The following is a 12412-nucleotide window of genomic DNA, read 5'->3' on the forward strand; positions in this document are numbered from 1 at the left end:
ATTGAACTAGAAAAAACGAGGTCAAGACCCACACATGCACAGCACCGGATCTTTGTTTAGTCTGACACAATTGCATAGGAGAAAATTTAATTACTGAGCAAAAGGTAGAATCATCATCAAGTAAATTACTAAAACTGTGAGCTACACTGTAATTCACCAAACAAGTTGAAAATCAATTGGTATTTAAGTATTTCGCTGTCACATATTCTTACAAAGAGGAGAAAAAAACCCAAAACATAGTTGAGACTATAAAAGCTTCCTAACTTCCATGTAAGTATTATATTAAATATTAAATCACTCTAACTACCAGTGACTGATTTTTATACTACATTTTTATAATACAGAAGTATTTTAATGTATTATTTATGAATGCAATAACAGAATTCCCAACAAATTTCAAAAAAACCTAAAAATTTTGTTCAATGCACTCCTTTCGATTCCAAATATGACATTCAAACTAAGTAATTGCAAAGCCAGTCACTCTATAACAGCTATTTGAATAACTTCTAAAAATGGAATCACTGGTTTCCTACAAAAAGCATTAACATATGCCAAGCATCTGCTTCTGTTTTTATTTTACCTTTTCATTATAAAATTTGATAATTCATACTTCTTTAATGAGATTTTACCCATTATTAGCTCAAATTTCACCATTAGCCTTTTCCTGTAAACATCAGCTCACCAAATAATTCCTACTTAAATATCACTCACTTTTTCCTAATACCGTGTACCTCACTAAAAACGAACTTTTATAAACACAGGATAGGAGACTGTTATCTGAAGGGTGTCTGCGACTACTGAGATCCAAGTTATATGCTTAACAACCCTGATGTTTGGACACTCCAAAGTCACAGTGACCGAGACCAAAACTTAATTAGAATTAAACTAAGAACTCAAGAAAAATGATACAAAATTAGGGGAAAGAGCAAAAGTTGAAGTGTACAGTCTGTGATTATTCTTAACCATTTCCCAGAAGGTTCTCTGTCCCCGGGCTTTTCAAAACATGCTGGGAAAGCAGAAGCAACCCCCACAATAAAAGTCTCTGCTTTGATACGCTTTTTAGTGAAAACAGTCATTCACAGATAAAACTGTAGCACTGAGACCAGAAGTTTTAACTGTAACCAAAAGAAGGAAAACAAAACATCAAAAAACACATGAAAATAAGGATAAAAGTGGAACTAAAGTGGCATGGTGGGAGGAATCACATCTTGCCAAGTGACAAGACATACTATCCCTGTCAAAAAAAGTTGTTATTAATGACTGTTGTGGAAAAGCTTATGGCTAGCAGCACCAAGAGAGACATACCACTACCTGCTGCACAACAAGGTCTGCATTATAATCATGTTAATATTAATTAAATGCACTTCTCAACCATTAGGCAGGAGGCAAACATTTCTTCCTTCTACATTAACTCATTTTCAGCTCCTGAAGTTCAATTCTGAAGAAGAGCAATGGTGTAGTTGCTGCGGCAGCTCCAAACTTGTGCAGCACACCAAAGACCCTGTTCTACCCAGAGCTGACCCCGAGCACAGCCCTTCGTTGCCAGGTGATTCGCCCACCCTCCGCAGAGCTCCACGGTCACCTCCTCACCGCACAGCGCCATGCAAATAAACACTTCTCATTCAAAAAAAAAGAAAAAAAGTCAAGCCTCTTCCCTGTCTGGCTGCCTGCTCTTTCCCGAGGTTACCTGGGGAGACCGATGCGGATATACAAAAATCATTACTCAATGTCACAGCACTTGTAGAATGGTCTCATTGCAATGATTTTTGGGATACTGTATTACATCATCATTCATTTTTAGCACCATGAGAGAACAGTTTATCACATTGAGTATTAAAAAAGGAGATGTAACTGATCAAAGCAGGAACCAGATTACCCCCATGAGCAAGGCTGCCACAGCAAAGTACTTCTTGTCAATTTGCAAAGATAATCCCTACCTTAATTTTCCATCCAAGTATTTTGGATAAAATTTGATTTAAATAAATCTTTCCAGTAAAGATATGATGTTACATTTTAGGTTTCAGAGGTTTTATTAACCTTAATAAAAAATACAACAGACACCACACTGTTATGTCATTTGACTAGTTTAGGAAAATTTCATTTGAATTATTCTGCTCAATTTTGCTAGGCTCAAACAACTCAGAGATGCCCAAACTAGAAGGGCAACTTCAACATTTCCTTTCCTGCTGCCTAGTCTCTTATAGAGGTAATGATTAACTACTGCTATGACAGAGCAATTGGCTGATACTTTTAATTACCGTTTTCTGTACAGCTCACAACAAATTTAGCTTACCTATAGAGACAAAATAAAGATACAACATATCCTGCAATCATAAACACACATGGGTGTATTTGCAAGTTAAATTTCCACAGAACTTTGATAGCGCCTGCTATTCAATGGAATCAAAACCGCATTTCAGAAATCTTTTACATATATTATAACAAACATTGGTTTCTTATGCAACTTAATCTGTACCTACAGGTTTGTTTGGTTCATGGAGTGGGGTTTTTTTTAATGCTTCCAAGAAACTTGTTCCACAAAAAAAAATTTTGGGTAAACCTCCATTTTTAAATTTTGGATTTTGTTCTGCAGCCAACGTATATATGCACACAGATCTATCTACACACACTAACTCACAAGAACAGCACCTGAAAACTTAAAAACCTTAAAACAGCTGTTTCAAAATAATTGTGTATGCATAGTACAAGTGTATCTCAGCACAACTGACACATTTCATTAGACAACAAGGTCCCATTTCCACTTTAGGGTAGAAAACAGCCATGTCAAGTGTATTGCCACCTGAACAAAATTAGCTTCCTTATAGTATTTTACCAGTCCCTCTAAAATACTTTAAAGTTCCTTTTTACATAGGATGTATCTTCAGATGAGGACACTAAACTTGAAGCAAAAAGGGGAAACAAATGCCTTAAGTTAGGTCAGACTGCTGACCAAACCAAAACATCAACAGATTTGACTCTACCATGTGATTATCCAGACCTTTCAGTACATTTCATAGATGCCCACTTGACACGTGAGGGGAAACAAAATAGCAAGCCTAACTAATTTCCCAAAAGTTATCTTAGCAGTTTTTTTAAAACTATGGTTCTCTCAGCTTGAAGGAATGGCTGGTAAAGATAGCAATTATTTTGCAGCCTAACTCTTCTTTTTAATAAATGGCTTTTTAGGTCTCCTGGCTCCTAAAACTTTTGTCAGAACAAAGGAATATTCCCTCAATAGCCTGAGAAGAAAAAGTAAAACAAAAAGAAAAAAATATTGATTCATTAGTAAGTAAAGGTGCAGCTAATATCTCATTGCACTGGATAAACAAAAAATATCACCAACTGAGACTTACTATTTCTTTTAACAGGTTGTCTCTGTGCTTTTTTGGCCAGATACAAAAATAACGTCAAACAAAACAGTTTGGTTTTGTTATAATAAATACCACATAGACAAGCTTAGGACTCAGAAGATGCAACCAATGACAACTCACTCCAGAACAAGAGACGAGATCCTTTTTAAATCAGCATTTTTTTCAGAAGCAAATCGAAGTGCATTCAAATATGTATGAATGCAATTCCTCCAACACTTCATCCACACAGCATAACCGGAGTGACAAGCACAGACGAACAGAACAGGACTGACCATGTCACTGGTTTGTAACAAGCAAAAAGAATCAGATGAGAAAGACTTGTCAAATGTTCAAGACTTTGAGGGAAGGTTCCTACGCTTTGCCTAATCCTTACAACAGAGCATTTGTGATACTAATTTATGCATGAACTGCTCTTACAGAATTGAGGTTTACTGTAGCCTGCATCCACTCAAAAACTAACACTTCGCCACTGACATCAGTAAATGCAGAGTCAGACCCTAAATAGTTAAAGTAATATATGGTTTTGATCAGGCAATCTAAAGACAAACATTCCAAGTATTGCGAGACCGAACAACTTTATTTTGGAGCGCAACTTTTTCATGCTTATTTAACATTTCACATCACACCCCTAAAAAGAGCCTTACTGAAATCAGCCTCTGATAACCAAACCTGATTCTAAATATAAATAGAAGTCATGCTGAAACATCAGATTTTCAATCAGTTGCCTATTAATGGAAGCACACTCCTTCAAAAGACACCAAGATTTATACAGAAGTCTCTTTTGTGGATCACTCTAGTTTCAATTTACAAAATGCTTTGCAGTGGGTCATTACATATTTCAGTCCAACAATTACAACTCTTTCAGGACAGCATATATACTGAAGCGATCCTTTGTTTCCTATATAAAAGCTACTGTAGTCACCAACAGCTGCAAAGACAGAAGATGACACAAGCAGGAACAGACTGGTAAACTTTGTCCTATAGTTATAGCACTGTATGTTTAATCTTAGAAAAGTTTTTGTTCATTGTAGCTTAACGTCATTCAGCATTTTCTATTAAATAGGATCTCTGTCAGCTTGCTCTCTTGGAAGAGAACACTTGGATATCAATCTCACCATTCTCAGGGTGAGAAAATAGATACACACACTGCATTTCAGAGGGCTATAATCAAATCAGCTGGTTTACTGTCTCAAAGTCTGGAAACAAGAAGTCTCATCACAAATAAGATAAAAACATAGCTCAAATAATTATTTGGCTTTTTTTAGAAAAACAATCCTGCTTCTGAATTTTGGATTCATAATTTAAGTAATTTCAATCGTAAGACAGGTCACATTTAATCTATTTTAAGAGAAACTTTACAAATATGGAAGTCATTGTTTCTATAATTAGTTGCTTCCAAGTGGCAGATACTTCAGGAATGGTAAATATGCAGTCCAACTGGAAACACCAGCTGCAGGCCATTTAACAAAGTGCAAAATTTAATCCTCCCTGTTTAGATTAAATATAGTAATTTCAATGCAACACTTGGAGCAAACACACTATGAAGCTAGCCTTTCCATTTTCCCTCACCTCATAAGGGAGCCGTGCACAATTCTCTTCCCTTTCACAGAATAAATTACCATGTTCAGAATGTAACACAGCTAAGAATTGTTTACATATATGTAGATAACAAGTGACACAACATAACAAGTTGGCAGGTTTAAACTCAAAACCAGAATATTGTAGGTAAAAAGGGAGAAAATAAGATTTTAAATATAATTTAAAATAAAATTTAATATTCATACTTACAAAGCTTGTCCAACAACATAAAGCTACCACAAGGATTCCCCTCACTTATCTAGTTTACAGAATTTAGGAGTACCTACAAACTTCTAAACTAGGCTACAAAGCACCCAAGTATTACTACTGATAGTACATGTACTAAAAGTCTTAATACAAACCATTAATGTAAGTCAGCTTCCTCATCTCCACAAACTAGTCAAAATAACTTGTTTATCACAAACTTAAGATGTTCATATATCATACCAATAACATTTAAACTTACTAAAGAACATACGCAATAACAAGGTAATACATAAAAATACAAACCCTGAATTCTTCTGCACTTTCAAGGTTCATGAGAAAGCAACACGCAAGATGTATATATAGCACTGAAAAACTACCTTTTCCAGTTTGCCTCAGTTGAAAATGCTGCCATAGGTAAGAAACACTGAAGGAAATTCAATAGGATAAAGAGCGCAAAACGTTGATCTAGATCTACAGTGAGCATATTATCAGGCAGCTGTTGAACGGTCAAAAATAGTAGAGACAAGCAGAACAGGCTGCCTTTAAGTAACACTAATACAAAACACAGGTCACTGATTTTGCAACTTCACCTGATTTCTTCTCCACACTAATGGAACCAAGTCTCTTAAGCACAGGGCAAGACAAACGTATAACACTTAAAAAAAAATCAAATCAAAGCAGTACCTTTGAGAGGGGAAGTTGTTTCTCTTTAGTTTTCTACCACAATCACCTTCAGCTGAAAGAGTGCCAGAGGTCACAGGCAGAGTTTTACCTCTTGTAGGAAAACAACCTACACTTAACTGCTGAGATTCATACACTTTTTCATGGGAACAGTTTCAGTTTCGACGCAGATAGAAGTACACTCCCACACCTACTACAAAAAATATAACACGGCCTATCATAAAACAGCTGTTTTTAAACAGCTTTATTATGTTTTTTTTCCTATGTCAGCAGCCAAAACATCACTGAGCGTACGATAACAACTGAAGTCATACCAGAATTAGGCAACAGGAACCTGAAGGACTATCTATAAGTGACAGCGTTTGTCATTTAGGTGTCCAAATGCTAAGAGAGTATTCTGGGGGAAAGGAGAGAAGAGGTTAAGTACTGTTAACACACACCTGTATGCTTTAATATTCATTTATCATGTACCATACAATACAGCTACAGAAAGCAGCATAAATCAAAGACAGAACAGCACCAAAACTGATATTAAACACACTGGTAAAGGAGACTGCAGTCAATTCTTAAAGCACAAAAAGTTCAAACCCAAAGCATTTAGGGACCTCCTAATCAAGATGCTACCGTATAATAAGAAGACAAAAGCAACAAGATAACTGAATAACTTAAAAAAACTCATCAGGTATTAATTATTTGTCTGCCTAGAAGCCTTACAAGTGGATAAGGAACCAACAGGACTAGATATGCTGCAAACAGAATAAACAAGACCATGGTTCCTCCTTCAAAGAGCTTAACTGCACCTCCCAGCCAAAAATATTACACTTAAGATAATCACACAGGCAGAGTCAACACTTTACACTAAGAATAATAAAATGGTTCTCAGTTTTTATGAGTTATTTACAACAAACCAGAAAAGGGGCATGCATGTGAACTTCCAGCAATGATAAGCTCTAGCAACAAGGAACAAATATTTCACAAGTGCACTGCAGTACTAACTACAGCAGTAAAAAAGAAACAAGACCAAAACAAACCCACATCAACACCTAAAATTTTAAAGTGAAAAGTAAAACATCTTAGACTAATGTACGATATCTTTCCTGGATAAAGTCAGCTTTTCTACATACACGCAAAGAGAAAAGCACAGAAAAATGAATCTAAAGTCATCATCACACCACAAAACCCAGTGAGACAAACACAGTGGGAGGTATTTCATAAGAAGATACACTCTTCACAGGCTTCCTTAGATATATACAAAGATATATGTATCCTTAGATATATGTACAAAATGAAAAGCAGAATCAAAGTGTAATAATGTAATTAAAGCAATATTGGTGTGTAATAATGCAGCAGAGAGCATTATTACACAGCATCTACTTTGGTAAAAGGCCTTGTGTCATTTTATTAACCCTAGCATTAGAACCTCTGGAGATACCAAAGCTGGAAACCACAAAAAATAAAATGCAAGCATTCAACACATCCTGCTGAAATACAAGATCATGTTACGGACGGAAACATTTCAAATCTACCTTTCAGACATCCTGATGATGGAACATTTTATTGCAAATACAAAACAAATCATATGAACTCCTCAATCCCAGACTGAACTCCTTCATACGGACACTTCGAACGGTCCTAAGATACAAACTGATTCCCTTGACGAAGCCAAGTTAAATACCGAAAAAAAACCCCGGCGGCTGGTAGAATTGGTGAGCTGTGCCCCAATCCCTCCCACCCACCTGAGGCCACCAGACGCGTCCCAACACCGAGGACTCCAACCTGAACCCGATTACTTACGGTATTTCAACAACAGCGACACATCCCTCACGCCGCAAAGTTCTCCAGATGCCTGTAAACGCCTCTCCTGGTGACCAGGCGGGTTTAAACTAAACGTCAACAACCGCAGCCCTTCCAAAAGCCTGAAGGGAAGGGGGGCGAAGGCCGAAGCGGAGCCTCGCCCCTCGGGGCCAGGGACGGGCAGGGCCCGGCCAGCGCCCACCCGACATCGCCCCGTTCGGGGCGTGGGGGGCCGCGGCACCGGGAAGCGACGGAACCTGCCCCGAACCCCGCCAGGCCCCGCCCCGAGCGGCACCGGCACCGCCTGACGGGCCCGGGCGGCTCCGGCCCCGCCTCAGGGGCCCGAGAAGCACCGGCCCCGACCCCACCTCAGGGCCCCGGCGGCGCTGCACCACCGCCCCGCAGCTCCAGCCCCGCCACTGCCTGAGGAGCCCCGGCCCCGCCGCTCCCTGGGGGGCCCGGCCCGAGCCCCGCCGCTGTTTACGGTGCCTCCTCCACACCCCGCCCTCCCCTCGCACCTTGTCGGCTTTGTCCATGGCCGCGGCGGCTCCGGGCGGCGGCTCTCTTAAGGCCGGGCCCCTGCGCTCGCCGCGCCCCCCATGGCGCTCGGCGGGGCCCCGCACGCACCGCGCGCCGCCGCCGCGGAACCCGAACCCGGCTGCGCCACGGGCGGGGGCGGCTGGACGGCGGCCGGGAGGGGCCACGCCGCGTAGCGCCTTCGCGGGGCGGGGCCAGCAGGGAGCGGGGCGGGGCCAGCAGGGAGTGGGGCGGGGTGTTCCCGCGGGTTCTGGGGGGGAAGGGGGTGATTTGCTTAGAGGCAGAACGGTCTGGTACCTGCAGGGGCTGCGGGAGCGCCAGGAGGGGCTGTTCACAAAGGCTTGTGGGGATAGGGGCAATGGGTATAAACTGCAGAGGGACAGATTTAGACTGGACTTAACGAAGAATTTCTTCACGCTGACAGTGGTGAGGCACTGGCCCAGGTTGCCCAGGGAAGCTGTGTCTGCCCCATCCCTGGAGGTGTTCCAGGCCAGGTTGGATGGGCCTTGGGCAGCCCGGGCTGGTGGGAGGTGTCCCTGCCCACGTTGGAACTGGAAGATCTTTAGGGTCTCTTCCAACCCAAACTATCCTGTGATTCTATATAGCGTCAGAGATGCAGCCCAGAGGCAGGGGGGACACTTCAAGCCATGGGCCTCCACGCAGCCCCTGAGATGCGGCTTTTGTTTGTTTAGAAATACAAGAATGTATTTCAAAAGAATACAAGGAATAAATACAAGAAAGTCTAGAGGAAAGCTGTGGGTGAGGACTTCCTACGAGGTCATGGAGTGACGGGATGAGGGGAATGGGTTTAGATTGGAGAGGGGAAGATGTAGATTAGACATTAGGAAGAAATTTCTTCACGCTGAGGGTGGTGAGGCGCTGGCCCAGGTTGCCCAGGGAAGCTGTGTCTGCCCCATCCCTGGAGGTGTTCCAGGCCAGGTTGGATGGGCCTTGGGCAGCCTGGGCTGGTGGGAGGTGTCCCTGCCCATCGCATGGGGGTTGGAAGCAGATGATCTTTAAGGTCTCTTCCAACCCAAACCATTCTGTGATTCTATTTTGCTGCCCTGGTTTTGATTCGTGTTTGATTATCATGAGCAATGCCAGCCAAGTCCATGAGATGGTGTTCACCCCTGAGGCCACTCACTGCGAGGATGGGAAACCACCGAAGGTGCTGCCTAACAATGAAAACTCCCGCACGCCTCTTCAATGCGCGATATTCCTACATTTCATTAAGCTAACACGTCTGTTGCCCTGGGTTTAATGGAAATCAAACATGGTTTATTTACAACTTGGTTGATAATATTTTATCAGCATTCCTAAATCATAAGAAAGGGGAGAAAAAAAAGGTAGAACTAGACTAAGTACCTTTGTAAAAAAACCTGCAAAGGATATTCTGGAGCAGACTCGTGAACACTTCCAGGTAAAACACATTTGTAAAATTTATTAATAGAAGCAGATTTCTGCTTGATAGAGGCTCTTGTGAGGAATAGATGGCAGAGTTAAGAGGAAAAGGAAGTGAACTGGTATCTGAATTCGAGAGGGAAAACTACAAAAAATGTCTCTGTGGAGATATCTTGCTAGAGCTTCTTAGATTTAACCTTTATTTTATTATTTCATTATTTAACCTTTCCAGATTTATGTTCGTTATGATATGTAACAATTTGTTCTACTTTGTGAAAATTTTATTTCTTGGATTAATCCACATAATCCCTTTGTATTTTCTCAAGAGTTGCTCTTCACCATTAAAGCTTCATATGTAACGTACAGTGTTATGAAGATGGCTGTTCTATTGCACAGTAAGATCTCATCTTGCAAACAGATGACACACAGAACTTGTGCAGACTGCCACTGCCTTCTGTGTTACCTGACACCAGCAGGATCACCCTCTGACTGTAACTCCTGCCTCCATGACTGCAACATTATGTTCTGTGACTTGTTTTCATGGGGTTGCAGCCAACAAAATCCAAAGTCCAGTGGATCATATGGGAAAGGGAGAGGGATGAAGTTGCAATCCCAATTAAATTTAACTGTAGGCTTTCTGTTAACGTCAGTGAGGGTCATGTTTTGCTACAGATGAAGAGGAGGGCTGCTGCAGCACTCTAACTGATACAGAAGCCCACCTTAACTAGAGAAGCTACAGCAGTTGTGCACTTAGGAGCACTTCTGCATCTTGGCCCTTTGCTTGTTGAGATTAAATGGCCAGCAGAAATAACACGAGTGTTCATAACCCTAGAAGCCACAGATAAGGTTATGATGTTATGTTCCCAGGGGTTTTTACACAATCACATTTGTTACTTCAACACAAGGAGTCACGAAAGCAAAACCACAGATTAAGCTCATTATATCAAGAGCTTTCAGCTGATGCAATGGAACAGCATTTCATCAGGCATTGATGAACTTAAATTTGAGATGTAAATCCACAGATAAATAATTACGAAACATAAAATAAGCCACCTAATTCCATAAATCAAACAGCAAATATCTACCCAGTGAAATGTATTTTATTCCCCACAGTTGAGTGTGTTAGGCTTATTTGTGCAAAATTAGCTTGACTTATTTAAAACCTAGTCTCTTTTCAACTCCCAAGTAATGTGGGAGAACTTGCCTGACTGGACAGAAAACAGTGAAAAAAACTGAAACAACTGGAACAATTGTTGTCTTGTAGTAGCACACTAGCATTTTAGCGTGGAATGCAGCTTAATTTGTCCAAACTGGTGCTGACCACGGAATATATATTATGGCATTTGCTTAAGATAGTTGCTGTATTTTTAAAAAATAATGACTCATTATGGCAATGCTGTTCATGATAAAATCCTTTTTTTGTTCCCAAGATACATACCAACAGAAAGGTCACACTTGAAAGGGTTGTTATGCATACTTCAACAAGGATAACAAGAAGTTCTAAGATCTAAATTGGGCGGTGATTAAATACACATCAGATCTACATAAATGTATACAATATACGTAATACAGAAAGTCACGCTGGGTGACCTGAGTGGCCACTCAGGTGAAAAGAAACTCGTCTCCCATAAAATTTAACTTTGCGTTATCACCAAAAACATACCAAAACACTCAAACTGATTACTTTAGATCCTCTCTCCACAGCTATCACAACTATGCCACGGTATCTGCTTACATCATCGTCTTTATCGAGCATTGTGAAAGAGAACTCAATGGTGTTTAAGTCTATAAGGAGGCCATGAACAAAACTTTTAAAACTCTTGTTCAAACTAAACACACCGGTAATTGCAGGAATTTTGAATATTCAATCCTAAGGTCCAGTTCTCAAAGCTGGTAGTTTGTAAACAATTACTGCTATTTTTATATCGTAACACGGAGTGTAAGTGAATAGTTTGGAGGCAAAAATGATGCTTGAACTTAGCAGGTGCCGACTGCAGTTTTGCTAGTAAATTGTTGGGTTTATTGCTACATTTGCTGGTTAGCGGATATATCCTTCCTGAATACAATGGAGGGCACTGGCTAAACCAAGAAAATCTAGGTCAATGCAAAAATAAAACATGGAGTCTAAACCAAAATATCTCAGCATTATGGAAAGGCACTTGGTAACTACTGTATTCAGAAATCAAATCAGAGGATTAGAAGAAATCTAACAGCACGTGTGACTACTCATGCTCTCTGCTTACGTAGACTCTATTTCTTGTGGGTAGAAAGTCCTACAAAACACGCAAGGATGCCATTAAGCACGTCTCGTTGAAATCAAGGCAGCTTCGTAGAATGCAAGCTGAACATATGTGTAAGTTTAATCGCGCTGGTAGGGCAGTATGAAATAAAGGCTGCTGAGTAACACCCCCATTCAGCCCTGAGGTGGAAGCAGGCTGGGACTGAGCTCCATGGCAGCACGTCTGAATGCAGACCCCAACAGCGCCAGTGGGCTCAGAGGCTGCCACGGGGAGAAAGCGGAAGAGGCAGCCAAACGAAGCTGGCTCCAAAATGATGGTTTTACTGGACTACGACTAAAATCTTCAGCATAATTCTAGAAAAAAAAGACAAGTGCAGAAAGCAAAGGACACCTCGGCAAGTAACCGTGTGTCTGGTGTGGGGAGATAACGACATGTAGCATCCTGCACAGGCAGTGAAGGGGGATGCAACAGGGAGTATACTGCAACCAGAGTGGGAAGGTGAGCTGGGAATGAGTCCATGAATTGGAGAAACACGATTCTGATAGCAACACGCAATTATTACCTGGCAGCAGCCAGAGCGGGCCCAGCACTCCCACGGAGAGC

The 12412-nt window shown here is 41.1% G+C and overlaps 1 protein-coding gene across 2 annotated transcripts in view; it reads right to left on the reverse strand.

Annotated features, from left to right (window-relative positions):
* Window positions 1–8329, reverse strand: part of SECISBP2L (SECIS binding protein 2 like) — a 29487-nt gene extending 21158 nt beyond the window's left edge. The window contains exon 1 of one of the 2 annotated variants that reach the window (XM_054077761.1): window positions 8150–8329. In XM_054077761.1, the coding sequence (XP_053933736.1) occupies window positions 8150–8167 (18 nt within the window). In that variant the 5' untranslated portion in view covers window positions 8168–8329. Of the gene's footprint in view, window positions 1–7631; window positions 7829–8149 lie in introns of those variants that run through there. The other variant, XM_054077762.1, reaches the window with a different exon arrangement.
* Window positions 8330–12412: the final 4083 nt, after the last annotated feature.

Source organism: Cuculus canorus, chromosome 12, assembly GCF_017976375.1.
Source record: "Cuculus canorus isolate bCucCan1 chromosome 12, bCucCan1.pri, whole genome shotgun sequence".
Classification (NCBI taxonomy): Eukaryota; Metazoa; Chordata; class Aves; order Cuculiformes; family Cuculidae; genus Cuculus; species Cuculus canorus.